Source organism: Micromesistius poutassou (genome assembly GCF_964030765.1).
Source record: "Micromesistius poutassou genome assembly, chromosome: 15".
Classification (NCBI taxonomy): domain Eukaryota; kingdom Metazoa; phylum Chordata; class Actinopteri; order Gadiformes; family Gadidae; genus Micromesistius; species Micromesistius poutassou.
The window spans coordinates 13,847,895-13,873,004 of record NC_140285.1 but is presented as its reverse complement, the minus strand read 5'-3'; the positions used below and the strand labels follow the sequence as shown (position 1 = coordinate 13,873,004).

General features: G+C 47.3%; 3 protein-coding genes across 5 annotated transcripts; all 3 read right to left on the bottom strand.

Moving 5' to 3' along the window:
• Positions 1-153: 153 nt before the first annotated feature.
• nfascb (neurofascin homolog (chicken) b) lies at positions 154-11,018 on the bottom strand (the record flags this gene model as incomplete). Its single annotated transcript, XM_084479611.1, has 26 exons — positions 10,894-11,018; positions 10,175-10,297; positions 9,956-10,061; positions 9,662-9,852; positions 9,450-9,572; positions 9,034-9,252; positions 8,417-8,528; positions 7,950-8,137; positions 7,723-7,854; positions 7,386-7,529; positions 7,124-7,235; positions 6,853-7,016; positions 6,593-6,740; positions 5,642-5,766; positions 5,458-5,559; positions 4,907-5,104; positions 4,736-4,806; positions 4,167-4,389; positions 3,896-4,011; positions 3,136-3,346; positions 2,856-2,990; positions 2,169-2,342; positions 1,562-1,693; positions 1,366-1,435; positions 574-609; positions 154-409 (listed from the first exon to the last, which is right to left on the bottom strand). Exons 2-26 carry the CDS (start codon positions 10,248-10,250, stop codon positions 154-156), a joined length of 3,564 nt encoding a protein of 1,187 aa, XP_084335737.1. The 5' UTR covers positions 10,251-10,297; positions 10,894-11,018.
• A 3,857-nt stretch (positions 11,019-14,875) lies between these two features.
• On the bottom strand, positions 14,876-20,020 carry LOC311359564 (calcium-independent phospholipase A2-gamma-like). 2 transcript variants are annotated; one of them, XM_084479612.1, is made up of 9 exons: positions 19,931-20,020; positions 17,738-19,274; positions 17,316-17,468; positions 17,071-17,228; positions 16,841-16,935; positions 16,438-16,609; positions 16,268-16,325; positions 15,863-16,057; positions 14,876-15,451 (listed from the first exon to the last, which is right to left on the bottom strand). In XM_084479612.1, the coding sequence occupies exons 2-9, from the start codon at positions 19,193-19,195 to the stop codon at positions 14,993-14,995; spliced, it is 2,748 nt and encodes a 915-aa protein (XP_084335738.1). In that variant the 5' UTR covers positions 19,196-19,274; positions 19,931-20,020; the 3' UTR covers positions 14,876-14,992. The 2 variants fall into 2 exon arrangements, with proteins under 2 accessions (XP_084335738.1, XP_084335739.1); XM_084479613.1 differs by having other exon boundaries at positions 17,738-19,197; positions 19,931-20,015.
• A 692-nt stretch (positions 20,021-20,712) lies between these two features.
• On the bottom strand, positions 20,713-22,145 carry LOC311359275 (uncharacterized protein). 2 transcript variants are annotated; one of them, XM_084479267.1, is made up of 4 exons: positions 21,957-22,145; positions 21,742-21,854; positions 21,438-21,626; positions 20,713-21,185 (listed from the first exon to the last, which is right to left on the bottom strand). In XM_084479267.1, the coding sequence occupies exons 2-4, from the start codon at positions 21,847-21,849 to the stop codon at positions 20,991-20,993; spliced, it is 492 nt and encodes a 163-aa protein (XP_084335393.1). In that variant the 5' UTR covers positions 21,850-21,854; positions 21,957-22,145; the 3' UTR covers positions 20,713-20,990. The 2 variants fall into 2 exon arrangements, with proteins under 2 accessions (XP_084335393.1, XP_084335392.1); XM_084479266.1 differs by having other exon boundaries at positions 21,742-22,145.
• Positions 22,146-25,110: the final 2,965 nt, after the last annotated feature.

Here is a 25,110-nt window from a genome sequence, read left to right as displayed (position 1 = left end):
ACCACAGTGGGTGGTGCTCCCAGGCTCCTCCTGGATACCGGTGGATGCCGTGAGGGTCAGGTCCACCACGGCCCGGAGGCCGCGTGGCCACGCACACACCCCCGCCCCCCCCCCCCACCCCCACCCGGGTCTTCACCGAAGCCCGGAGACGGGTCAGGCCATGGAGTAGATTGCGTTCATGGTGGAGTGCAGGTCCATGTTCCCGCCGTAGTCCATCTCGTCCCGGGAGTCGCGGGCGCTCCGCGCGGCGTCCTTCCTGCTGCTGCCCGTGTACTCGCCGATGAAGGAGCCGTCCTCGTTGAACTGGATCTCCACGTCGCCGTAGTCCACCAGGCTGTCGTCGCTCTCCGTGCGCTTCATGATGGGCTCCACCGAGGCCTGGCCCCGCTGCAGGCCCCGCTCCTCCTCCCTTGCAGAGGGGGGAGAGGAGAGGGGAGACGGGGTGAGGCCGCAGGTTCCGCGAACCATGTCATCCCAGTCGGGATCTCAGCCGTCAGCGCGTGTGTTTGTGTAGTATAGCGATGCACGTCGTGATGGTCCATAACAGATAAAGCACAGGAGGAGTTGACTTACCGTCGGGGGTAGGGGAGGGTGACCACACGCGCAATCCTGAAATGATAAATATTGTTTACAGAAAAAGCATAAAGCATTGTATGGTAATACACAAAATGTGGATTCCTTTAATGCATTATCCCCGTCCTAAAGGCATAAAACCCATTGTATGGTAATACACACAATGTGAATTCCTTTAATGTATGGTCCTTGTCCTAATGCAGAAGCACACTGATAACTTAACCATTAATCATGCAAGCCCCCACGCTCTGACATAGAAACCCAGGTGCTGATGCTCGTATATGGCCAATAAATATCAATAAGATATTACAATTGTAAATAGGTTTTACTGCAGCCATATCAACAGTGTCATTGTGTCAGTGTTTAGTAGGTTCATACCTTTCAAGAGACCTTGAATAATCCAGTGTGAAAAATAATAGTTTGGGAAGTTTAAGGAGAACATAGATTTAAATGGATAAGGTAGATTGAATTGGGGGAAGAAATAAGAAAAATCATGTATTTAGTTCAAGTAGTAATACAATAAACACATTAACACTGTTTTATACATTAAGCATCTCTGATAGCAGTGCAGTGATAAGCAACATATTCATACACAGCTGCAGAGTTGCTTTCTGTTGAAACACACTCTTTTCTTAAGTCAGTGACCATTTATTACATATTATTTCCAGTCCAGTATTTATGACCATTTCATGTCGTCAGTCAACATTATCCCATATTTTCGGACACAATGGACGCCTCAGTCAACGCTACAACATGAGGCGGGTGGGGTCAGTCGGGGGTGGGGCAGCTCACCGATAGTCAAACGTTCCCTCCTGGTCCTTGTCATCCACGGGCTCCAGCGAAATGTCCTTCTTCTCCCGCACTAAACGCATCAAAAGGGAAAGGACTACCATGTTAAGCGCACTGCATTCAACAGGAACCGGCTGACTGCTGAAGTGCACCCTTCAGGACGGCTGCTACCCAACGCCCGGCGCTCCGCCAACAGTACCTGGGTACTTGCCCCCCCGGCTCCTCTTGATGAAGCAGACGATGAGGAGGAAGAGCACGATGATGGCCACCGCACACATGATGCCGATCAGCCAGCCCTTGGTGGAGAGGTCCACCTGGTCGGTGGCGTAGGCTGGGGACGGGACACATGGACCCACAGCGGTGAGTGAGTGTGAGTGTGTGTGAGTGTGAGTGTGTGTGAGTGTGAGTGTGTGTGTGTGTGTGTGTGTGAGTGAGTGAGTGTGTGGGTGAGTCTGTTCTAGCTGATGTTCATTTTGGACCTGCCATTACACTATCTGGCCTTAAAGGCTTGTACCGTCTTCATTTTGGAAGCGTAGGAGCATTGGAATGTTGGTTATTATGTTGGTAGTAATGTTTTTTTGGGGTCATTGTTCAGTAATTTAATCGTGAAATGGGAAGACATTGTTTTGTTTGAAAACTGCGACATTGTTTCTCACGCAATACGTGGCAAAACTACGTTTCCATTAGCTTTGGCTACGGTTCATTTAGGATTTGATGGCGGTCAGCAACACCAACCAAATATCCCATGATGCATTCTGATGTACGAGCCCCGTTGTACTCATCGCCGTAGCGAACAGAGCACCTACCTTCGGTGGTGTAGTGGGCCGACTCCTCCGTGTGCCACTCCCCCTGGCCCACCTGAGTCTTGGCCGCCAGAGAGAATCGGTAGCGGGTGTAGCGGTCGTAGCGGCGCACGGAGAAACTGGTGACGTTTGAGTAGAACTCCTCCACGCGCATCTCCTCTCCTCTGGTGGCGTTCACTGTGGTCGCAGAGGGAAACACGGAAGTGATTGGTGAGACTACTCAAGGCGGTACTTGACGCAGTACTCCAGAGGATGGTGGTGCGTTACCTAGAGGACTGCATACGCACATGTCCTTTTGAGTTTTCCTCTATTTAAGATCGGTTTGAGTTGAACGTGTCTGCTCTGCTGTGCGTGTGATGTTGTTGTTATTGTTTGTTGTTGAGACGGTACCTGTCCCGGCGAGATTAACAGTACTGTTTTACATTTTCTTGTATGTATATCGTGTGTATGTATATCACGTTTTCAGGCAACTAACAACTGCCTTGGCAATTGTGTTCTTGTACACGCCCCGGTGCTTTGTGTAGTGGCAGTGAACCTGAGTGCTCTCCTGAGGACTCGTGAGGTGCATATTGAACCGGGGTGGCGTCGACACATCACAACACATTGGCCTCGCTGCAGTGAGTTCAGGAGTCTAGTGTACAGTGGCGCAGCCCAGTTCTCTGTTTGTTGTATAAACGCTGTTTGGAGCACAAGGCCGCTTGCCTGTCTGGTACTTGAGCGTGTAGCCGGTGATGATGCCATTGGGCTCAGCCGGCAAGGCCCAGTCCACGTAAATGGTGTCCAGATGGCGCTGTTGGATCCGGAAGGACTTGGGAACAGATGGGACTGCAGACAGACACACAAACAAGACGAGGAGAACGAGCAGCATACGGTGTGTATGTGGGAAACACACACAATTAGTTTGGATTAAGTTCTTAAGTGTGGTGTTTTGTGATGAACCGGTTTGTCGTGTGTGAGTGTAGCCTCTTACCTCCTTCGGGGGTGGAGAACTGTATGGTGTGGCTGGCCGGGCCGTCGTAGCGGTTGTTGGCCACCACGATGTGCATCTTGTAGTTGCTGTAGGGGAGCAGCTCGTCCAGGACCCCCGTGTACTCTGTGTCCACGGCCGGGAAGCCTTTGGACTTCATGGCGCGGCTGACGCTCAGCCACCTGAGCTGGCTGCTGTCCCTCCAGTAGTACACCTGGGGAGACAAAGTCATTCACACAACACAGCGCGTGATGGGACTTTTACTTTGAAGGGACTTTCAGAGATTGTAAATTCCAGTCAATGGCAGTTTTGTTTTTGCATCAGTAAGTTTATTTGATGAACAAGAACAAAGAAGAAATGTGATTGGCTGTTCCTAATACAAAGACAATAATTGTTTTTTTTGTTTGGTTATGAGCTCAGTGGCTAGTACATTTCGATAATATGTATTTCGCAAGGTCCAACAGTTATATTTTGTTTTCAGTTATTAAGGATTCGATATTAGTGTTATATTATAATTTAGGAGTCTTGATAAAGGAGCCAATGATAAAGTGTATGACATGTGTGAGGTGGCCGTTCAAGTCCCGCCCTCAATATGCCAAATATGCATTGTTTCCTTTTATGGTTTCAAAGAATGTCAATCTCCATAGAAGGCCGATCTTCACCCTCAAAGCGGTCATGTTCAAACCGACGCCACGCTCACATCGTTGCTCTCAAGGCCTTTGGTCTGAGGCAGCACATGGACCATGGAGAGGTGGACTCGTACCTTGTACTCCTTGAGCTCCCCCATGAGGCTGGTGCGAGCCACGGGGTCCCAGTGCACCGTCACCTGGGTGCTCTCGATGTCCGACACGCGCAGGTTCAGGGGCGCCGTGCTCGGCCCTGGGGGACAGGGGACGATGCGGTACCTTCACTTTGTATCGTTCAATACCTCACCGGTAAATAGTTTGCGGCCCCATAAGAAACGGTGTGAACGTTTTCTTCCTTCCTTATTGATCGTGACGTTGCTCAGTGCGCGAGAACACATTCATACTCACGGTCCTCTCCGGAGTAGCCGATGATGACCTTGGACTCGGGTCCCAGACCGAAGCTGTTGACCGCCTGGACCTTGATCTCGTAGGGGGTGAAGGTGTCGGCGTCGTAGATGTAGTACCTCAGCCACTTGGTGGTGGCGTTCTTCCATTCCTCCCTGGAGTCCTTCCTCTTCCACCACACCAGGTACTTCAGGTAGGGCCCGTTCCACTCCCGGTACGTCAGCGGCTGGAGACACGACACCACGATGGGGGACAACCCGTTCAACAGTGACGTGAGTCAAATTGAATTCAAGGAGGTTTAGGCCCTGTCCCATTTCTCCCCCCTTCCACTTGGTTTGGAGTGCCCTCAACAGTAAATCTTCCACTTCGTTTTAAGCCTGCATCGGACCTCACTACGTTTTGAGGGTTGATTATAAGGGCAAAATAGCACTCCCCCTTGCTCCCTACAGTAATGGGACACCCTACCCTTACACGAGAACGAGCAAAATATAGGGTTAGGGCAAAAATCTAGGGTTAGGGGAGGTATTGGGACGGGGCCTTAAGGTCAGTCAGAGATTACGCTCAGAACAGACCTCCCAGCTGATCTCCATGTTGTTCCTCCACGTGCCCACCCCCCGGATGTTCCTTGGAATGACGTCCGGGGCTGGAGGGGAAAACCGGACACATAGATGAGCGCTCAAGGGGTTGATGCGGGATCCAGCTCACCCCTGCTTCGTGCTCCCTGCGCGTTACGCTGAACTCACGTGCCCCGCCCGTCTGCAGGCGTGCAGACACGCGGCTGGGCCGGCTGGGTCCGACGGCGTTGACGGCGATGACCCGGAACTCGTAGTAGGTATAGGGCGTCAGCTGCAGGATGACCGAGTTGAGGTTCCCAGGATAGGTGGACAGGTTCCTCCACTTGCCGGGCAGCCAGTCGTCCTCGTCGTACTGCACCAGGTACTCTGAGGAGGGGAGGAGGAATCATTTGATTAACTAACTGACGATTAGCTGACTGATGATTAACTAACTGATGGTGCACTGACTGATGATTAGTGAGGAGGTCACATTCTGTGCAATATCAAGGTCATCCTCAGCAGAGATGGCACATTCTTAGGTTGTTAATAAAGATAAAATACATAAAGGATCTTTATTAACAACCTAAAGATCCTTTATTTATTTTATCTTTATGTTCCCCATGAACAGATCCATCTCTGTTCACTCAGCAGCGGGGCCTCCGGGCTGCACAGGGCAGAAACACAAGGTGGCTGGCTGGCAGGTTAGAGGAGGACCATGAGGTCATCACGAGGACGCTGACCTGTGATGGGGCTGTGGTTGTTGTCCCCGGGGACCCAGGTGAGCCGGACGCTGCGCTCGTGGGGGTCAGACAGCTGGAGGTTGGTCGGCGGGTTGGGCCGGTCTGCAGCGGAGGAGAAGACGTCGGGTTAAAACGTTACACTGACGCTCACTGGGTCATGTCTCGTGCTTCAAACACGCCGTACCCATCACCATGAGGCGAGCAGAGGCAGACTTCTCGTCCATCTCCGTCTTGATGGTGCAGGTGTATTCGCCGTCGTCCGCACTGTTCACGGTGGTGATGACCAGGTTAGATTCGTCTAGGGAGATCCTTTGGATAGGGCAAAGAGAGAATTAGTTTAGCCTTTGGTTTACTGATTGTTACTGTTTTCCAACAATGTCATATGTCACCATGCTAAAATAATGATTAAGATAATCGTCAACTAATAATGTATATACTAAATATACATATATACTAATAATATACATGTTAAAATCAATTTGAATATGTTTGCACTGACGTTGATGTTTAAAGGTGCAGTTATCAGATTTTGTTGCGTCTAGCGTTGAGGTTGCAACCATCTGAATACCACCCCTCAATTCCCCTCACCCCTCCCTTTCCAACAACGTAGCATAAACGTAAGTGGCCTGTACAGGCCTTCGTCTGGTGTCGTACGGTGGCCTGTACAGGTGCCCTGTACGGACCACCTGTTAGGTGCCAGTAGGTACTTCCAAAACGATTTAAACGGCTACGACAGAATTGAGTAGCAAGTATCAAGTGATGAGATTCCTTGATAGATGCATAAATTGCATTGAGTTATTTAGTCTGTAAAGCTATTGGTCATAGCTTACAAGGAAGATAGCTGTTATGATTAAAGATAATAAAACGTTTCCTCTCTAGAGCTGTCCGTTATGGGCTACCGTAGAAATATGGCGGGGCAACATGGCGGGCTCCGTGGCAGAGGACCCACTCCCTATGTAGATATAGAGGGCTCATTCTAAGGTGACGAAAACAAGTTTTATATTCACTGGATTATACACCAATTGAAACATACTGGTTAATATTATAATCCACTATTGCCAAGTCCTTTCCGCTACTCCGTCACTCAACTCTACTCCCTGCACCTTTAAGTTCATATGTTTGATATGAGGCACACCTCCAGTTCAACGAGAGCGGCCGCTTGTTCTTCAGCCAGGTGGTGGTGACAGGGGTGGTGGCGTCTGCTTTCACACCGCACTCAAAGGTCACGTCGCTGCCACGGAGGACCCTCAGGTTCTGTGGTTTGCTCACAAACAGCGTTGGCTCTGAAACCAGTGAGCAGTGGGGTCAGTGCATGACATCCGACTTGTGCGGCTATGAAAGGATTAGAAACGATGGGAGGACAAGAAACATTTACGTATGGTGGTAAATGTTCACCTTTCACTTCTACTCTGATCTGGCTCTCGTCCCTGCCCGCGATGTTGGTCACGATGCACATGTACGTCCCCGTGTCCTCCAGCCGGATCTGCTTGATCTCCAGGGTGCCATTACTGTGGGTCCTGAAGCGGTGGCCTTCAAGGTTCCCCTGCCCATACTTACTCCTACGTGGAAGAAAAGCTCAATGAGAGATATGCTTATATATACGCACACCTGAATCGGCTGGTGAGGGGAATCTGCATTTTAGTTTTTGTGAATATTATGTTCTTACCACCGCAGGTCAGGCACTGGAGAACCAAAATATCGGCATTCCAGGAAGGTATTGCTTCCCTCCACTACCTTGAGATGATCTTCCGAGGGTGGTATGATCCGAGGGGTTGCGTCTACAGACATGCAAGAGCATTCATGATGGTCCATAGCTATAGCTTTAGCTACCTCATGTCTTCATATTACTCGTAGTGACTGTAGAATGCATCACATGCACAGAGCCCTGACTGTAGTGTGAGATGCATGGCAAGGAGGTGGGGACTCACGTAGCACATTGACGTAGGCGTTGGCAAGTAGGTAACCAAACTGATTGGAGGCGTTGCATTGATAGACACCCGTGTTTTCCATCGTCACACCACGAAAGCTCAGCGTGTCCCCGGACATGTGCCTGCTGGGATGGGGGAGGGCAGCTGGGAAAGACACACACAGACACAGAGAAACATATAAACACTGGCACAGTGGGTACAGTCAACAGCTATGGAAGGTAACTAGCATCTAACTTCAGTACATTATTCAGTGAGGTCAGGTTGGGTGGATGTTTCTATGGCTCTTTAGCACAGTTTATTATCACAGCCTTATTCGATAGCGCCAAGTAAAACCTACTTTCTAATGATTCGCCGTTGATGAACCAGCGAATAGTGGGCCGGGGAATCCCGTCAGACCGGCACACTAGGTTTCCATTCTCCTCAGGGGCCAACACCAAGTCCACGGGCTTCTCCAACCAGAAGGGAGCCGCTGCCAAACACACAACGAGAACAACGAGTTCTGACAGACTTCCTTGTAATCATTAGCAACTAACAACATTGTTTTCTACAATTAACGTCACTCACCTTTGACTTGGACAATTATCGTTCGCTCGGTGTAGCCAATCTTGTTGACAGCCGAGCAGACATATTCCCCAATGTCATCAAAGGATGCCTTGGCGATATGAATCATCTTGTTGAAGTTCTTTATCCTCATTCCTGGCTTCACCACCAGTTTCTCCCCGTCTTTGGTCCAGGTAATGTGAGGAGTCGGCCTGTTGTAAACACAGTGCTGAGTCATTCAAGCAGAAGGGAGACTTCTGGAGTAGCAATGACGTGGTCCACCGTGGCTGAAAGGGTCACAGGTATAAACCACCATAATGAAAGCAGTGATGATGGTCTGTCAACAAAAGACACTTTATCCACCCCCAGCAAACCATCTGTATCACGTCCAACCATCTCACCACACCATCTAGGACTGGTCACAGCAGGACAACAGTGGTGGTGGTGGTGGTGGGCAACAATCAGGCCTATTGATGGTCTCCTCTACTCACACTCCTGCGGCGATACACTCCAGGAGCAGCTCCTCCCCCTGCAGGACCAGGACTGAGCTGGAGGACCTGATGGGGGACAGCCAGGTGGGGGCAGCCTCGGACACGGTACGAGCTGCGGACACCACACACAACACGGCGCATGCACAGAGTCCTCAAGAGCCACTGGACGAGGGTTCATCGTGATCCTGGCTAAGCACGTTGATTAGCGGTTAGCTAGCGTGGTATTCATTAGCAACATGACGCCAGGAGAGGAGACGGAGAGCAAAATGAAGAGAGCCCACACTCACCACAACACACACGGGGGAATTGGGGGAGGGGGGATGGCGAGTCGTTAGAGGTTGTCTGAAATCAAACAAAGGGCCTGTGAGTGAAGACACCATATTAGAACACACATGTCAAGGGGTACCGAGGTTTAATGATACAGATTATTGTATTAAGAAGTAGTGATAACTGAAAACTTGAAAATGATATATATTAATCTGTTAATAAATATATAGAAAGACAATCTGAAACCGTGGCTTGTGATAATTGTTTGTTCAGGACCCAACCCATCCAGGAAACGAGTTGAACGAGTTGAACGAGGCTGAAGTTTTCTGTTGCGGTTTGTGTTCACTCACTTGTGATCACCTTGACCACCACGGGCCTCTTCTGCTGGATGCTGCTTTTGTGAGGGAGCCGGGCGTTGCAGCAGTAGTCGGTGTGGGAGTCGTTAAAGAGCACATTGGAGAAGTAGAGGTCCCCGTTAACGCCGGTGGAGACCCGGCGGTCCTGCCGCACGGCCTGCATGGTGGGGAAGGCCGTCTGGATGGGCCAGGAGAACGGCCGGGCGAACGAACCTGCAGTAAAACACGGCCTTGTTAAGTGCGGCCCTCGTAAAGGATATGGGCCACCAGACAGCGGTGCTAGCGCCATGACAACACAACGGGTTCAGCTCCATGAGGCCAGGTGTCGGCGGGTGTGCTTTTGGTCTGCGTGTCGTGTGTGGTTTATCGGAGTGTGTCTCAACGCGGCTCGGCTCGGGAGAGGCACTCACAGCTCGACATCCAGTAGGTCTCGGGTCTGGGCGGCCCGGGCGGGGGGTCGCAAGAGAGGACCAGAGGGAGGCCCACGCTGACCACCACCGGCTCCAGGATCTCGTTGGGCCACAGTGGAGGTCCTGACACCAACATGGGAAGAGTGATTAGCTTTTCCTCAGCGTGACGCTGATCACGCGTGACACCGGCGTTCTTAACAGAGTGGGCTCACTTGAAAGGCGCAGCAGTATCTTGTTGGAGTACGCAGAGCCGTGCTCGTTGGAGGCGATGCACTGGTACTCCGCCTCGTACTCCTGCGGGTCCTTCCAGGCGTAGATGTCCAGTGTCCCCGAGCGCCTGCGCATGGAGGCCTGGGGGTCACGCGCCACGTTGAAATACTTCCCGTTACGCCTCCACGAGAAGCTAAGAAGAAGCACGTGAGGAAGCAACACAAGACAATGCGTTCATTGCTGCAGGCGCTCGTACTGTATGGGTGAACCTCCAGGGCTGTGCTGGTAGTTCTTACATGGGCTGAGGGTTGCCTTTGGCTTCACACTCGATGACCATGGTGTCTTTCGGGTCAACAATGTGGTCCTTCGGCGACTGCGTCACGATGGTCGGAGGTTGTCTGACTGCAAGAGGAGAAGGACGAATCGTTTACCTCTGCGCGGCCAAATGGAAACGCATGTGTTACTGAAGCTGGAGAACTTGGTACAAAATGGTGCGGTGAGGGTTATGGACTCACTCTCCAGTGGGATGTCCAAGGCCCGTATGCAGTGCCATGCTAGCAGCAGTAGGGCTGCTGGAACCAGTGTCCCCATCGTCACAGTGCATGGAATCCACCAGTAGGTTCACTCCTCACATGCACCTGGTCGCAGTGGAGATAGTACGGGACATTTGAATAATAATAGTAATAGTTATTAAAATATTCTTCTATTCTTATGAGATATTTATATAAATAACTAGCATTTGATAACTTCTCTGTTTGTAAAACATACAATCCAATGTTCCCATCATCCCCCACTTGCCTGACACCATCAGACTCTAACACTGGCTCTTTTGTATTCTTCTTCTTTTCTAACTGTTTTTTTTCAAGGCCGCGAGTAGAAGCTAGCGAGAAACAAGCTAAAAAGCACTGTGTAAAATGATGAAAGCGAACCTCACTGCATATTAAACATGAGTTGAGAATCAATTATATCTTTATGCTCGGCAGCAACGTCCATCTTTTGTCTTTCCCAGGTCTTATGGGGTCTGGAAGACTAATCACTAGTGTTTATGTTGACATCGACATAGCAGACAAAGACACAGTGTAATACAACAGCATTCATTACACTGTTTGTTTTCAGACTCCTCAAGTGGCTACACAAATGGAGGCTAACAAGCCATTCTCCCCATCGTAACATCCACACAACAAAAACAATTCCCCATGTCAAACCTTTGCCTCAACCGCTGGAAGTAGCCTACCTGCCTCTAGAGTCAGGAAGCCCTCCTCCCCATCTCTGTGTTGTCTCCTCTAGTCCATTGACAACTTCAACAAATGTCCGCGGGGAACTATCCTGAAGTTGGTGTAGCGTTTCATTTCTCTGTCGTTCATTATGGCGGGGGCGGCTGGAAGCCCAGGAGAGTGGCGCAGCTTCAAGAAAGGAGGTTCTTGTCTGACTTTTACCAGTAGCAGCACTCTGCCCACCCGTCTCATGATGAATAATGAATGAGATGCTGCAGGAACCACCTACACCATCACTCATTCTCAGCGGACATGTCCTAGCTCCCCCTGGTCTCAATCGACCAGCCATGCCACAACAAAGTGGCAATATTCAACAGCAAAATGAATCACAAAGCATGCAGGGCAATGGATACCAAGGACTTCTCCCAGAAGAGCTAGGCCACACTAGTATTGTCCTTGTTGATTCAGAAAGATGCTTCCTGGAAGGTTTGCTGCGGAGACATGTTTGAGATGTCAATGAAACTTGTTTGAACCACTCCAATGTGGCAGACACACTTTGACATTCCTGTCGGCTCTCTGACATCAAAGTGTGGGCCTTATTGTTGGCTCGTGAGAACTTGGGATCAGATGAAAGACATATTTGTCTGCCTTCTAGCTTATTAATTATACATAAGAACAATTGACCCGGTTTAAAGAAGTCTCAATGCCATTCTCAGTTTGAAACGACAAAGTTCATGAATCTTTTCTTCATCATTAGAAACCTCCCTTCCTCTGATACTTTATTCAAAACAATTAGCATATTGTCTTGCTTTTTTTCTCCCTTCCTCCCTCGTCTCCCTTTATTTCTCACCAGTGGAAAATGTCTTTGGCCTTCAGCCGTCAGTGACCCACGAGGAAAGAATAAGGTTATCTTTTCCAGACTAAATCCCAGGAGAGGTTGCCACCAAGGCAAACAATCTGTCTCTGTCCCCAGTTCTGTCCTGCGTAGGCGGCCAGGCATCCACATGGGCACCCGTACACAACGGAATATAAACGAAGGCTCTTTTAACTGGGCTACACAAACAGACACACACACACACACACACACACACACACACACACACATCCCATCCAACTTAATCAGAAAGCCCAATTGTATTGCTACTTGTAACCAACCACTCTCTGCGACTGCCTGCTTCTGACCGGCCAACATACTCTTAGCACTTGCCAGGCTCGACCTTCTGTCAGAAGGCAGAGTGACGTAAACAGTTAAACACATATAGATCCCTGTGTGGACTCAGAGAGAGAAAGCGTCACCAGCAGTGAGTGACACTCTCGCTCCTCTGAAGCGCCAAGCCCCCTTCACCCCGACCATCTGTATGACGAACACATGACAACAAAAGCCAGAGAGTCTGCTGCGCCACTTGGCTCCCTGCGCCGGGCTCTCCTCCTCACTCGTCGAGCAGAGCAGGGATCCGTGCCAACCACCATATTGCCCGGTCGAGAGGCACAGTGGGTGAACACACAGCTCAGCTCAGTGACCACAAGAGACCCTCTATGCCAGGGGGGGTCCCCCCCCCCTCACAACACGGGTCCATGTTGTCGAGGATGAACGGATTTCACCCCCTGTCAGAGAGGACCTGTACTATAGACAGAATGCCTTGCAATGAGATGCTTCGAATGTGCGTGTATTGGCGAGAGGGGGCGGGACTTCTGGTGGAGCGATATTCGCTTGGGGAGGGGGCGGAGCGAAGGTCCGATAGCTGAAGAAGCCTTGGAGTGAAGGTAGAAAAGAATGTGGAGAGATTGGATATGGATTCTATATCAACTAGATCTACGCCCACAAAGCTGTTGTTGTTTGTCTTGCTCCGGTGAGTGTTTACTGACGTACACAGCTCATAGGAGAATGGAAATCACGTTTGGGTAGACCAGATATAAATACAATAACACTCATTACCTTCTCTCAGGTGAAGGTCCCACGCTTGTGTACAGAATGACAAACCTGTATGACCCTGAGTATGACCTCAGACCTCAGTATGACCTTCCTAAGTGTATTCTAGATTTGATTTTATATATATATATATATATATATATATATATATATTCAAATAGGTTACTCAAATATTCTGTATGACATACAAAAGTAATGCTATGTTACTGATTATTTTAGTGATGATGGAATGTATGCACATTGAATATTAGCATTACCTGAGGCCCCTGGCCTTACAGTCTAACCTCGACCAGCCTATTTAAAAAAGTATAAACAATAAATAAATAATTTTCTCTGTAGGCCTACCCTTTAACACAAAGCTGTGTATGAGACGCCATTCCAAGGCTGTCGTTGGATGCATGCCAATAATCTATACTCATGGGAAAAAAATAATAAAGAGATGCCTACCGATACAACAATAAAAACATCACTGTCCTGACTAAAGGCTAGAGCAATCCAATTGAACGACTATTCCTTCATCAACAAGCATTAGTGAACGCCTAACTGTAGGCAGGTGTTTACAAATCTTTGACCTGGTGTTTTAATCTTCAACTTTTGAAATGGGTATCTATTGTGTTATTGTTGTATTGATATATATATATATATATATATATATATATATTTTACTTTGTTTACTTTTACTGTGCTGTTTCAATACATCTGACGAACTTAAGATGCTTACTATATAAACAATGACGACAGATCTGAACGTCAAGAGCTCCTACCTTGAAACGGTGTGCCGGTGAGATCCTCGCCCCCTCGACCACCTCCTCCACTGTATCTTCCTCAGGCCGTACTCACATTGTTAACTTAAAGGCCAGGTCGTAGTTTGTTTCGCTGAGACCCGCAGCATCTCTCTCCTCACGGGTGTTATCTGTTACCACGCTGACTGTCACGTCAGAGCAGGTGGACCGATGAGAGGAGGAAGGAACCAAGCGAGCCCCCGTCCCACCCCACAACCCCCCCGCCATGTGCGACGTCAACACAGTCATCACACGGTCTGGTCACACGAGCGCTAACCGCAGCCTCCGGGGTCACAGAATAAATCCTTTGTGAAATCCACACGTTAGCATCACGTCATCTCCATCGTGATGCTAGATTAAACTAGATTGGTCTTCAAAATAAAGACATAATTATGATTATAATATGTTTGCTGGACCTGGTATTCAACCGATTTCTGTAATCAGTATTGGTTTAATGAAATGAAAGTATGGCGTGTTTATCACTGTGGTTATTTGTCAATGGACTGAAGGTGTGTGCGTGTGTGTTTGTACGTGTGTGTGTGTGTGTGTGTGTGTGTGCGCGCGTCTGTGTGTGCGTGGGTGGGCCAGTAGTTACTGACCTTGTGTCTTCGCTCGGGCTGGCACAACCACAATCTCTCTCTCGCACAAGGCTTTACTGTCTCAGACAAAGCCCGTCTATTGTGGACGGAGAGGGATCAGATTTATAGAGAATTTAACCCCTCACATTCAAGTGGCTCTGGGTTAATGCTACATAGGATTTACTACTACCTAATAGATTAAGTATTTCTTGCATACTACCCATAGCCAGCGTGAACCACTTGGTTGGGGACGTGCGTAATTGATAGCGTCGTACATTCAATAATATTTTCAATTTGATCCCATTAATAATGTGATAAAATATTAAGGATGAAGTACATGGGTGATCAATAATAAGCATCAATGTAATATTTTTCAAAAAAACATTTATTACAATACATTTCACAAGTTATACATTGTATACATTATACTCCCATCGGAGTGAAATACTATTGTCTCATTTGAGATCGTGAAGTGCCAATGTCAACATACAGTACATTAAGTCACACAAGAACATATCGTGTGTGTTGTGTCCATTTCAGGAAAGTGCTTGGTATATTGTGTGCCACATTTGTGGTCAATCATTTGCATACCAATTTCATAAAATGTACAGAAATGTACAAAGGTGCATTTCATTTGTTTACATTCACATCAAGCTTTTTCTGAGCATGCTTTGCTTCAAATTAAAAACAGATCATTAAAAACACATTGCTAATCTGACACATTGAGGATCTAATCCTTCCTGTGTGTGAGTGTGTGTGCGTGTAGGTGTGTGTAGGTGCGTGTGTGTGTGTGCATTCACCTCCTTCATTAAACCCACTTTGCCACACCTCATACCCATCTCTGCTTGGCCTCCCAGGCCCTCTCACAGACCCAGTCCTTGGTGTGGCTGGCGGCCGACCGCTCCGCCCCCAGAACCAGACACAGCCTGGCCAGCTTCAGGCGGTTCCTGTCCAGGTACACGTGGGTGTCCCTGCGTAGGTTGTCCAGGACCCCCGGCCGGCTCTCATCGAGAGAGACCTCGGCTCTCAGCATGGGGTTGAAGCGGAAGTAGACATCAGGGGCCAGCAGGTCATCCAGCAGGGTGTGGACCCCCTCTGTGTCCGTGGCGCTGCATATCAGGTTGCTGATTTTGGCCCTCCAGCTGGTGGTGGTGGTGGGGCCCCGCTTCACGGTGTCGTAGCGGCCTGTCCCCAGAGACAGAACACACTGGAAGGGCTGCCTGGGCCACAGCAGTCGGCTCTCGTGGACAGCGAGCGCACACGGGTTGTTTAGGATGATTCCTCCGTCCTGCAACCACAGATGTACGGAATATTTGTGTACCTTTAATGTTTATAAGTTAGCCTCTTTTGTTACTAAAGCCTGGATGAAACGTCAGGATGGTTTATATCGTTAGTGTTAGTATTGTTTAGCATCTATTTCTGTATGTCTGTCTGTGTGTTTATAATGGTGTCTTGTAAGCCCTTGTGGGCTGGGCATGCTAATGCATGACACAATAATAAAAATGCAAATCAAATCAAAAAATGTACGGTACCTTCTTAAAAAAATAAGTTTTTTATGTTCAGTTGTCTTTACAAAAGTCTTTACAAAAAGTATTTCAAACCAGTGTTTACATGTGTGACAGCCGAGCCCTGAAACAGCTAGCGCTCTAACAGTGACCGTGGCTCCACAGGGGCCCGTGGTTAGCGCCACCTAGCTTACCTGATGGATGTCGCTCTGCAGCTTGAACTCCTCGAAGTAGCCGGGGGCCGCCGACGAGGCCCTTACCGCCTCCCACATCGGGTAGACGGACCCCCCCGCGTAGCGGCTCAGAGACCCCGGCCTGTGGTTGTAGTTACGGAAAACAAACGCCTTGGGACTGGTGCCCCAGTTCACCACGGCGCTGACCGCAGACACCTGGACAGGGAGCAGCCATACGGTCACATTCTCAACATGTACAGCTGCAGTGTACAATAGCTATCAGCTGTATACTTTAACTCATCCCTCAAGGTCCATGTTGGATAATCCAAATCGTTATATCATACAAAGCATCAATATATCATCAGTTATAGTAGTTCTACTAGTTTTTATGTCGGATTTAACAATGGTTTTGACTTTGTTTTTTACCTTCGGACTCAACACATCTCGGGATGTCCTGATTAGTATTTCTTCACCCATCCTCTCTCTGAAAGAAACCACACAGATAAAGGGATAACAAGTGCTATTGCAGCCTTCCGGAGAGCAGGAGGTGGCCCCCAATGTATTGCGTAACAGCCTCATAAAACCCTTGTCTCTACCGCAGTATCTTCTCCCAGGTCTCGGTGTTGTAATACGAGTGGCTCCAGCCCATCTTCACCGTGCCCACCAGGGGGTTCTGCCGGAACACGTCGGAGCCAAAGCGTCTGTACATGTCCTCACACTCCTCCAAGGAGAAGCGGGCCAGGCCGAGCATGAAGGCCAGGACAGCCCCTGTTGGTGTTGCAGCGGGGGCGACAGAGCGAGAGCAGGAGAAAGCATGCGTGTGGTGTGAGAGGAGGCTTACATTGAAATGTTATACATGCATCTTATTTTTTGGATGGCTGAGTATTGTTCATACTGATGTGATGAATCTCTTTTAACTGGGCTACACAAACATTGTATTGCTACTTGTAACCAACCACTGTCTACGACTGCCTGCTACTGCTTAACGTCCGGACACACCTGTGCTTACTCCGCAGATGTAATCAAAGAGCTGGTGGATGGGTCTTCCCGTCTCTGCCTCCAGCAGCTTCAACAGCTGCAGAGGCACCAGACCTCTGCGGAGGGCATAGCGTTAACATGAGCCACCAGGAAGCACGCAGGCTAGCTAGCTCACAGACAGCTAGACTAGCAGACAGAGAGACAGATGGTCAGAGAGACAGACAGATATATTTGGGAGAACATGTAGTCACCTTGTACCGCCACCGTCAATGGAGAGCACGCGTATTCCACGGCCTTTGACTGGGTCCACGTAGCCAATCAGAGCCAAGGTTTCCCTGATGGCATCCTGAAGTTCCTGGTTGTCTCTATGAGCACGTCGCTGTTTCAGCATTTTAACGGCTGTCTTTTGCTGGAATGACATGACTTATTAATTACACTTACTTAAGTTGAGTCTATTTTTCAACATCAAATTTGAATCGTCTTCTGTATATCCTACCTGCCACACGACCGCTTTGCATGATGGGTAGCGGACCAGGTGTTGGTTGAGGGTCTCGATACAGGTTCTGAGATCGTCCGGAGACAAGCGCTGCTCTAGATGGCCGATCCATGTGTATGTCATCTCCTCAGCCTCGTTCCTACTCAACCCAGCCTGAGAATACAGAAGATAGTTTGCCAACAGCTGGATTGCAAAGTAGTGCAACTTTCACAAACTATAACTTTCATGACTTTGTAGGCCTTCCGGTTATGATCAACTGCTAGTGATTTTTTTAAGACATTAAATATATGATATAGTGAAATATTAAAGTTTACTTTGTTCCTAGGGATTTTTACTGATCACATTTTTCGCATATCATAAAATGTTGAGATTAATGACATGCTGTTATTTAATGTGAATTCTGAAAGATTTGTTCCACCCACCTTTCTCTTAAAGACAGCCTGAGGTGGTGCGGTTGTCTGTGTGGAGGGCCTGCTCTGGGCCCAGGGAAATGCTCTGAGATAGCCACCAAGCAGGTTGGGGATTGCACTTGTGGGTTGAAGAAGGCAGTCCACAAAAGACACCACCTTTGGTGTCTGGGATAAGTACACCTGGGATTCAAGCGCTCTTAAGTAACTTAAAGCATCAGCTCCATCATCTTCTAAGGTTTTGGGGCCATTGAAATACTCATTGACGTGGTTCGCCATTTGCAAGTAGCTCTCCCCAAAAGGGGTCGTGTTGGTGCTGGAGTGGAAAAGCCCTTCACTTTTAGAATTGTAGTGTTTTTCCTGACGCAATTGTGAGGAGTTAATTTGAGTTTCAGAGGTAGATAGTTCTAAGGGCTCCTTTTGATGGCTGTCTACTGTCTGCCTGGGTTTGTCTCCCTGGAATTTATCTTTAGAAGCATTATCATCCACTTTGGCACCAAAATATCTGTTGATGTGGCTTGCAAACAGAAGGTAGGCTTCTGCTATGTTGCTTGAGGTGTTGCCTTTATCTGAACTTGGTGACAGCTCAGCATCTATTTGCCCTCTAGGCTTCTGTTCTGCTTGTGTATTTCTACTTCTTTGCCTCCTGGTTGAAACTTTATTGGCGTGCACATTTTCCAGGTCATTCTGAATCGTTAAATCTGATGAACCACTTCTGGAGAAAAAGGAGTTGATGTGATTTGCCACATGAATGTAGTTCTCTCCGAATCTCGTAGCCAGAGAGCTCGGGTGAAATAGTTGCACTCCAGAATGTTTGGGAGGTGATGCTTCTTCTTCAGGTGGAGTTTTAGAGGTCCTGTCCTTGTCTTCACATTTTAATTCCTGTGCAGTGTCCTTTTCCCGAAAAACAACTCTCTCTCTGACCGCCCTCTGACTTTGATTACGTTTTCGTAACCTGCTCACATACTCTGGAGTGGCTAACAGAAGACCGGCGCTTTCTGCAAGAGGAACGGGATGAGTGTCTTTCTGCTTGAAATAAACATTGATGTGTCGTGACAGGCTATTAAAAGAGTGGCCCAGACGAGCTCCCAGGGCACTCCATTGGAAACCCGTCAGAGACTCCTGGATGATTCCGATGGGAGGGCTGGCCTTAAAGTCGCTCCGGTCGGAGGATGAGCAGAACCCAACGGCCTGGAGGTATCTCACCTCCCTGATGCTATTCCTGCCCAAGTGGTTGGAGGTAGACCGCAGTATGCAGCGTCCGCTTATCTTGGCCTTTCTGCGGCTAGCCCTTTGTGTGAAGCTGTGGTGCTGGAGGCTGTCCAGCTGGGTAGGGTTGAGACTGAGGTCAGAGTAAAGGGGTGGCCTGGCGTAGTGCGGTAGGCCTCTGAGGAAGCCAATGAGGAACCTTAGCTTGCAGTATGACGGTAGCGTCCCTGCGCTGAAGAGGTTGGTGCAAAGGTAGCGTCCCATCTCTGGATTGAATGGAATATGTGGAAATATTGCAGTCTAATTATAAATACTGGACATGCTGGCAGAGTCCTCTGGTAACCTGGGATTACAAACAATTGTATTGTATTAACATTCTTGTCTTGTCTTGTGTATAATCTAACAAACATATGAATGTAGAGAAAATTATTTTATGTGGGGAAGTACAAAGTAAGTTGACAGCATCCTCAACAAAGTGAGATAGCATTAATTTCATGACTAACCGGAACTGAGACACATATTGAAATCTCTCCCTGCTAGGTTAAAGCAATGGATAAGGCCTGAGTTAATGGGATGGGAGGTTGATCATGCTCTACCAAAACCAGCGAAAGGTTAAGTATAGTCATGGTTGAATATTGGCTTTGGATTTATCTGTGCTTTGGACTGCAAAAAACTGTAAAGACACAAGCGCCATCTCAATTCTAAACCTCAAAATAATAAGCAGTCCAGTACGTCTGCCATTGGTATACAATACAATACAACTTACAACTTAATGTATGTGTTTGTTGGTGAATGGAAAGACCTTTCAACCTATTTATTCTAGTTAACAATCATAATAATAGTAAATCACATTTATATAATGAGTTACGAAATTACTTAGTTAAATAATTTATTAATTTCTAATAATCAATCAAGGTCAACAGCTTTGGTGGCTTACAGATTCTATAATATGGGAATAAAATCAATATCTATGTAAACTGCTTCAAGCCCAGAACATACCTTATTCTATTGCACCAATCATGATTGTTCATTCTTCCATTTAGCCAGTTTGTTGTGCTTTAATGTCTGGTACACAATTCCACACACAAGTAGCTAGCATGTTGCACTACAGTGTTTTGCTATCCCTGCTATACATAGAGGAGCTCTAATCTAATTGGCTAAACTGGCTTAGGGGTGGACGCCTCTGCCCTGCTGGCTGACCAATGCCATTCAAGAAAACAAAAGCTTAAGGTCATGTGCCTTCACGGCTGACTGTACAGCACGCAAGCACAAGGCTAATATTAGGGAAGACAACAAGTTGTGGGTCTTGAAAGCCAGGAGGCCCAGAGAAGACGTCAGAGGACACTTGGCACAGTCTCTCTCCCATCAAGGTTACCGGACAGGGACAACCCTGGAAGAGCTACACATGAGTTTCTTGGAAACAATGTTTTTATTCCCTCTATAAATCCACTTCTACTCCAATGTCTCCGAGAAACTATCTTTCACCAGCATCTTATTTTATGGATCTCAGGTCAGGTCACCACAAGAATGTCCACACGAGTTGAAAGGGGTGTGCCCCACTCCACTGTGTATGTGACAGATCTGTTGCGTAAGCGTTGGGTGCGGTCACGTGCGTCCTAGTTTGTACAACCTGTATCAGCCACTGGTGTCTGGCTGATAACAACAGGCAGACACAGGACCCGCTCTTTGATCCCCCCCCCCGCCCACCCGGGTCTGGCTTCTGCCGAGCACAGTCACACACGATGACAGAAAATATAACGTCCCTCGTGTTACAGCTTTACTGACGTTTTTATTGCACAAACCATCCAAAAGTGTGATTTGACGTTGTAGATTACATTCTCTGTTGGCCAAGGTAATGCCACTGTATAATTAACATCAGTTGTTCAAATGTTGTCATTCTTAAAAATGCTTTCCTTCAAAAACACATTTCATCATTTTGCTAGCATTTCATTGCGACAGTTAGAGCTTGTTTTCCAACCTTGATTGTTATCTAGTGGCAGGTGCCCACTCAGCAGTTGAGAAATCCATCCCATAAATAGTCAAACTGCCATCCTAACGATCATCCTGTTTTCTTTGCACAGCTCCCGGTACGGCACTCATCCCCACGTCCAGTCCACTTCAGGCGATTCCTGGCAAAGATGGCATAGCTTTTGTCCATCAAGGGCCTCAAAGGGGCCCACATCATGAAGCGCCCCAACCAGCCCAGGCCGACGGCGCCGTACATAACGGAGAACGCTGGGATCCCACGGTGTACCTGCAGAGTTCACAGGACGGTAATGGTAAGTATATTTATACATAATTTCCCCTGATGACACCAATTAGAAGGCCTGCTGCGAAAACCAAACAGTGTGAACTCCATCTCTTGTTTCAGCGTCAACAGAAATAGAAAATGTGTTACAGAAAGTGTGTTTGATGTTGTGATTATAATTATGTAAATGCATGCAGTACAGTCTCTACATACACACATCAAATGCATTGCTAGCCCTGTGAATTAGAAGATGCTGACCTGGTCTCTTTCATCAATCACGTGCATCTCATCCATGGCCGTGTCGTAGCTGACCCCTGAGTACTCTCCGCCGTCATAACCAGGAAGGGAGATGTCAACAAATGTGACTTTTTCTGGTTTGTTTCTCTGGTAATACTGGAGGAACCGTATCTCCGTCACACAAATGGGACAAAGGCCATCGTACAACACCTGCAATTGATTTGAATAAATGATTATACTAAAGTATAAATCATTCAGTAAGTAAGTCACGTTAGTCGAAATAATGCGTGTAATAAGTGTTTTGTAAACAAGTATATTTTCTTACCCTGACAAGTGATGGTTGTGTGGAGAAGGTCCGATGCTGATGGTGGGAGAGAGATCTGCAGCTCGCCAAGGAAGGAACTCCTCTGGCTAATGCCAATGTCATTGGCATCCGTACTTTGGGAAGCATATGAAACATATTGAACCGCATATTAAACCACCAACAGGCTCTACGTCTGGCGAGGCGAAGCTGTTAACATCAATGACAAAGCCCCTTACACAAGTCAGTTATAAACACATTTCATTTCAGTGGTTACGCAAGTGTTATTCAGGGTACAAACGCTCAATAAAGCAGTCAACTTCAACTTGAATCAAATTCAAGCAATGCCACTGTACGGTGCACAAACGAAGTACTCAGTCAGTAACAAAATCAACCATTGTTTTGGTCCAGCGCGTTTGCAGGTTACTTTCGTAACGAACGCTACCTTTCTTTTTCTGCTCGCCGCTGTAACACAATGCGATCTGCATATACCGCCACCTGCTGGTGAGTATGGGCGCTGCACTGCCGGGCGTGAATCCGATCCGGAATCGATAACCACAATAACTGTACCATTCAGGTTGATCGATCAGCCTATCGAACTGTGCTTTCACACATCAGGATACCTTTGATTGGGATATGGCAAGTCAGTCATTTTAATTCGACCACATGAATCAGTAGGCTCTGGTAATGAACAGCCTCCTAATTAACATCACCCAATCTATGATCTGGTATAGGCCTGCATGCATTCTGCTATCTTTCACTCTCATGCCATGTATCTACATAGCTTATCTAAGACCATATTGATTGCATTTCTACCAAAGAAAACGTAGATAATACGTACATTCTAGTATCGTTTTTAGCTACTATGTGGGCTACTGCTATCGTAATGCCATAAACTATGTGTGGATGAACACATTCAGCTTTTATTCAATAGCCCTGGGTAAACTGGAAGGTCTACCATTCCTGTTCGTGTCACTTTTTAAATGTTCCAGCATCTCTCCACCCAAAGCACTCACCATAGTTCTTCGCCCTGCCCACGCCTCACCCTCCTCCCACACTGCCACAGGTTGTCAGCTCTAGTCTGTAAGAGGGAGCGCTTTCTTTAGAGAGAACTGCCCTCGGCCACCATCGCCCCAGCGCCCTCTAAATTATACATCATGTTTCCTGTTTCTTCTTGTTTGTCTCTTTGTTATGTTTTCTGTGTCTTGTCCTTTCAGACTGTGAACACACATGTCATAAGCGAGGACACTAAATAAAGGATACATCCTGAATCTTTAGGCTGGGAGGGGAACTTCAGTGGATCCAGCGTGTTTATGTGTTGTTTGTCATAAGTTATTAAATAAATTGTTTAGAAACATCTGCACTACAGTAATAGCTTTTGTGGGAGTGTGAAATCGCCCCCACTCCCCCTGGCTGGTGTGTTGCTCTTCTTACTTACTTTTTGAATTCATGTAAAACATGGATGTGACGTAAAACCCGCCCACTGAAAAACAAAAACATGAACCAAAATGTAAAAAAACAAAAAAAACGATTTCACCACTAGATGGCAATAAATACTTGCATTCGAGTCCTGTGATGTAGAGAGATAATCAGTGTATGTTGCCCTTTTTAAAATGCCAAGAAGAGAGTGAAATGTTATTCATTAGTATTTCGCTAAAGATTTTTTGTTTCTTGTACATTTTTGGTCATTGTGTAGAATACTCCTCCTCCTACTTCTACTACTAGGTACTACTACTACTACTACTACTTCTACTACTAGGTACTACTACTACTACTACTACTACTACTTCTACTACTAGGCTACTACTACTATTACTACTACTACTACTACTCCTACTCCTACTACTACTACTACTACTACTACTAATAATAATAATAATATAACAACAATATAGGTCATTTGCATAGAAATTAAAATATTGAAACAAATAATGTTATCTTGGTTTTGTTCTGGCGTCTCCCTGAGAGAGTGGCCCTACAGTCAGCGGCTTATGAACCACTCAAATGTGGAGAAGGGCGCTTCGCAGCAGCGGTCCTTTAAAAAAATGTTACACGATTACAGTCCTGAGGCTGAGGCTGGAGCTGGTGAAACGACTCATCTTTCTCAGAGTTATTGTGTTCATTATAATCTGTGATAATAACACAATCGATAAAGAGACAAACTATCAAGTTCAATAGAAACTCGACGGGGGCACGTTCTGATTTAATTTGAACCCTCTTGAAACTGTTATTTTCAGATTTAATTAAAATACTGCTATTGTCAAACACTGGCCCAAAACATCAAGTCAAGGCGTGTATTAACCGCATGCATGACTAGGTTTACTCTGTACACTCGTACGGAGAAAGCGAAGGCCCCTAATTAAAATGCTGGTTCCCATAATCTGTGTATCAACTACTTACTGAACAGCTTGTACATAATCACCGCTCTGCACTGTGGCTGATGCCAGTGTATCTGACGTTAATTGAGACCCAGCAGATTGAATCCGGGGCTATACTGCGCCGACCAAGCCCCCCTAAAAAGTGTGACCACTAACATGAGCACTCGTTGCTCCATGCTTGAATGAAATTACTTTTACATTTTCATACGCAAAACTGCATATTGGGAAGTAAAGCAAACATAATGTCAAAAATCCATTTAATTGTGCACATTCATTGCAAAATAATGCCTGCCAGCCGAATATAGGGTGTGCCTTGCAACCCAGAATGAATACTAATTATAATTCCATCGGTACTACTAGGACGTTTCATAAACTGGTGTGAGGCAGAGCAACATCCAAACCCCAGCCTGCACCGATTTAAATACTTCAGATGGGGGCGGGGGCGGTGGGGGGCTATCTGGAGTCTTAAAATTGGTAAATACTGTAAATTGTAAATTTGTGGACGCCGATCAAGCAGAACCCCAGCACTGCGTGGCTATCAGTGGCACACATTTGTCTTTTTTTTTTTTTTTTTTTTTTTAACTAACTGTAACACTGTTTTAATGACACAGTCGGGATGTCAGGGGAAAGTAGTCGCTGGTACTGATGCTGCGGCGTCTAATCCAACATGTTTGTTAATAATCTTCGCTAATCGTCTTTACGCGCGGTGCAGCAGCGGCACTAATCTCTAGGCTTGCGACGTTTATGCTCCGGCGGAGGGCGATGCCGTCGTGTTATAACATATCCAAGATTCAGGAGTTTACTGTAGCCTACTGTACGGTGGAGCCCCCAACCCCCCTGCGTAGGGCTAGTGGTTTCTGAGCTGTCACCCTATCACACAGGCTGGGGGCCAGTGGCATCTGGACTGGCAGGACGTCTAAATGCACGGACGCCTATATCTAGCCTATATCTTAGCCGTAGTATTACATGTAGGCGGTGTTCAAATGTTCCACCAGACAGCGGATAAATTACCATG

Coding starts and splice junctions, on each gene's coding strand:
- LOC311359564 (XM_084479612.1), bottom strand. CDS start 19,195: ATGGGACGCTACCTTTGCACCAACCTCTTCAGCGCAGGGACGCTACCG. Junction 17,469..17,737: donor AGGCTGTCTTTAAGAGAAAG/GTGGGTGGAACA, acceptor CTGTATTCTCAG/GCTGGGTTGAGTAGGAACGA. Junction 16,610..16,840: donor CATCTGCGGAGTAAGCACAG/GTGTGTCCGGAC, acceptor CAACACCAACAG/GGGCTGTCCTGGCCTTCATG.
- LOC311359275 (XM_084479266.1), bottom strand. CDS start 21,888: ATGCGGTTCAATATGTTTCATATGCTTCCCAAAGTACGGATGCCAATG. Junction 21,627..21,741: donor CACAACCATCACTTGTCAGG/GTAAGAAAATAT, acceptor AATCAATTGCAG/GTGTTGTACGATGGCCTTTG. Junction 21,186..21,437: donor TGATTGATGAAAGAGACCAG/GTCAGCATCTTC, acceptor TGAACTCTGCAG/GTACACCGTGGGATCCCAGC.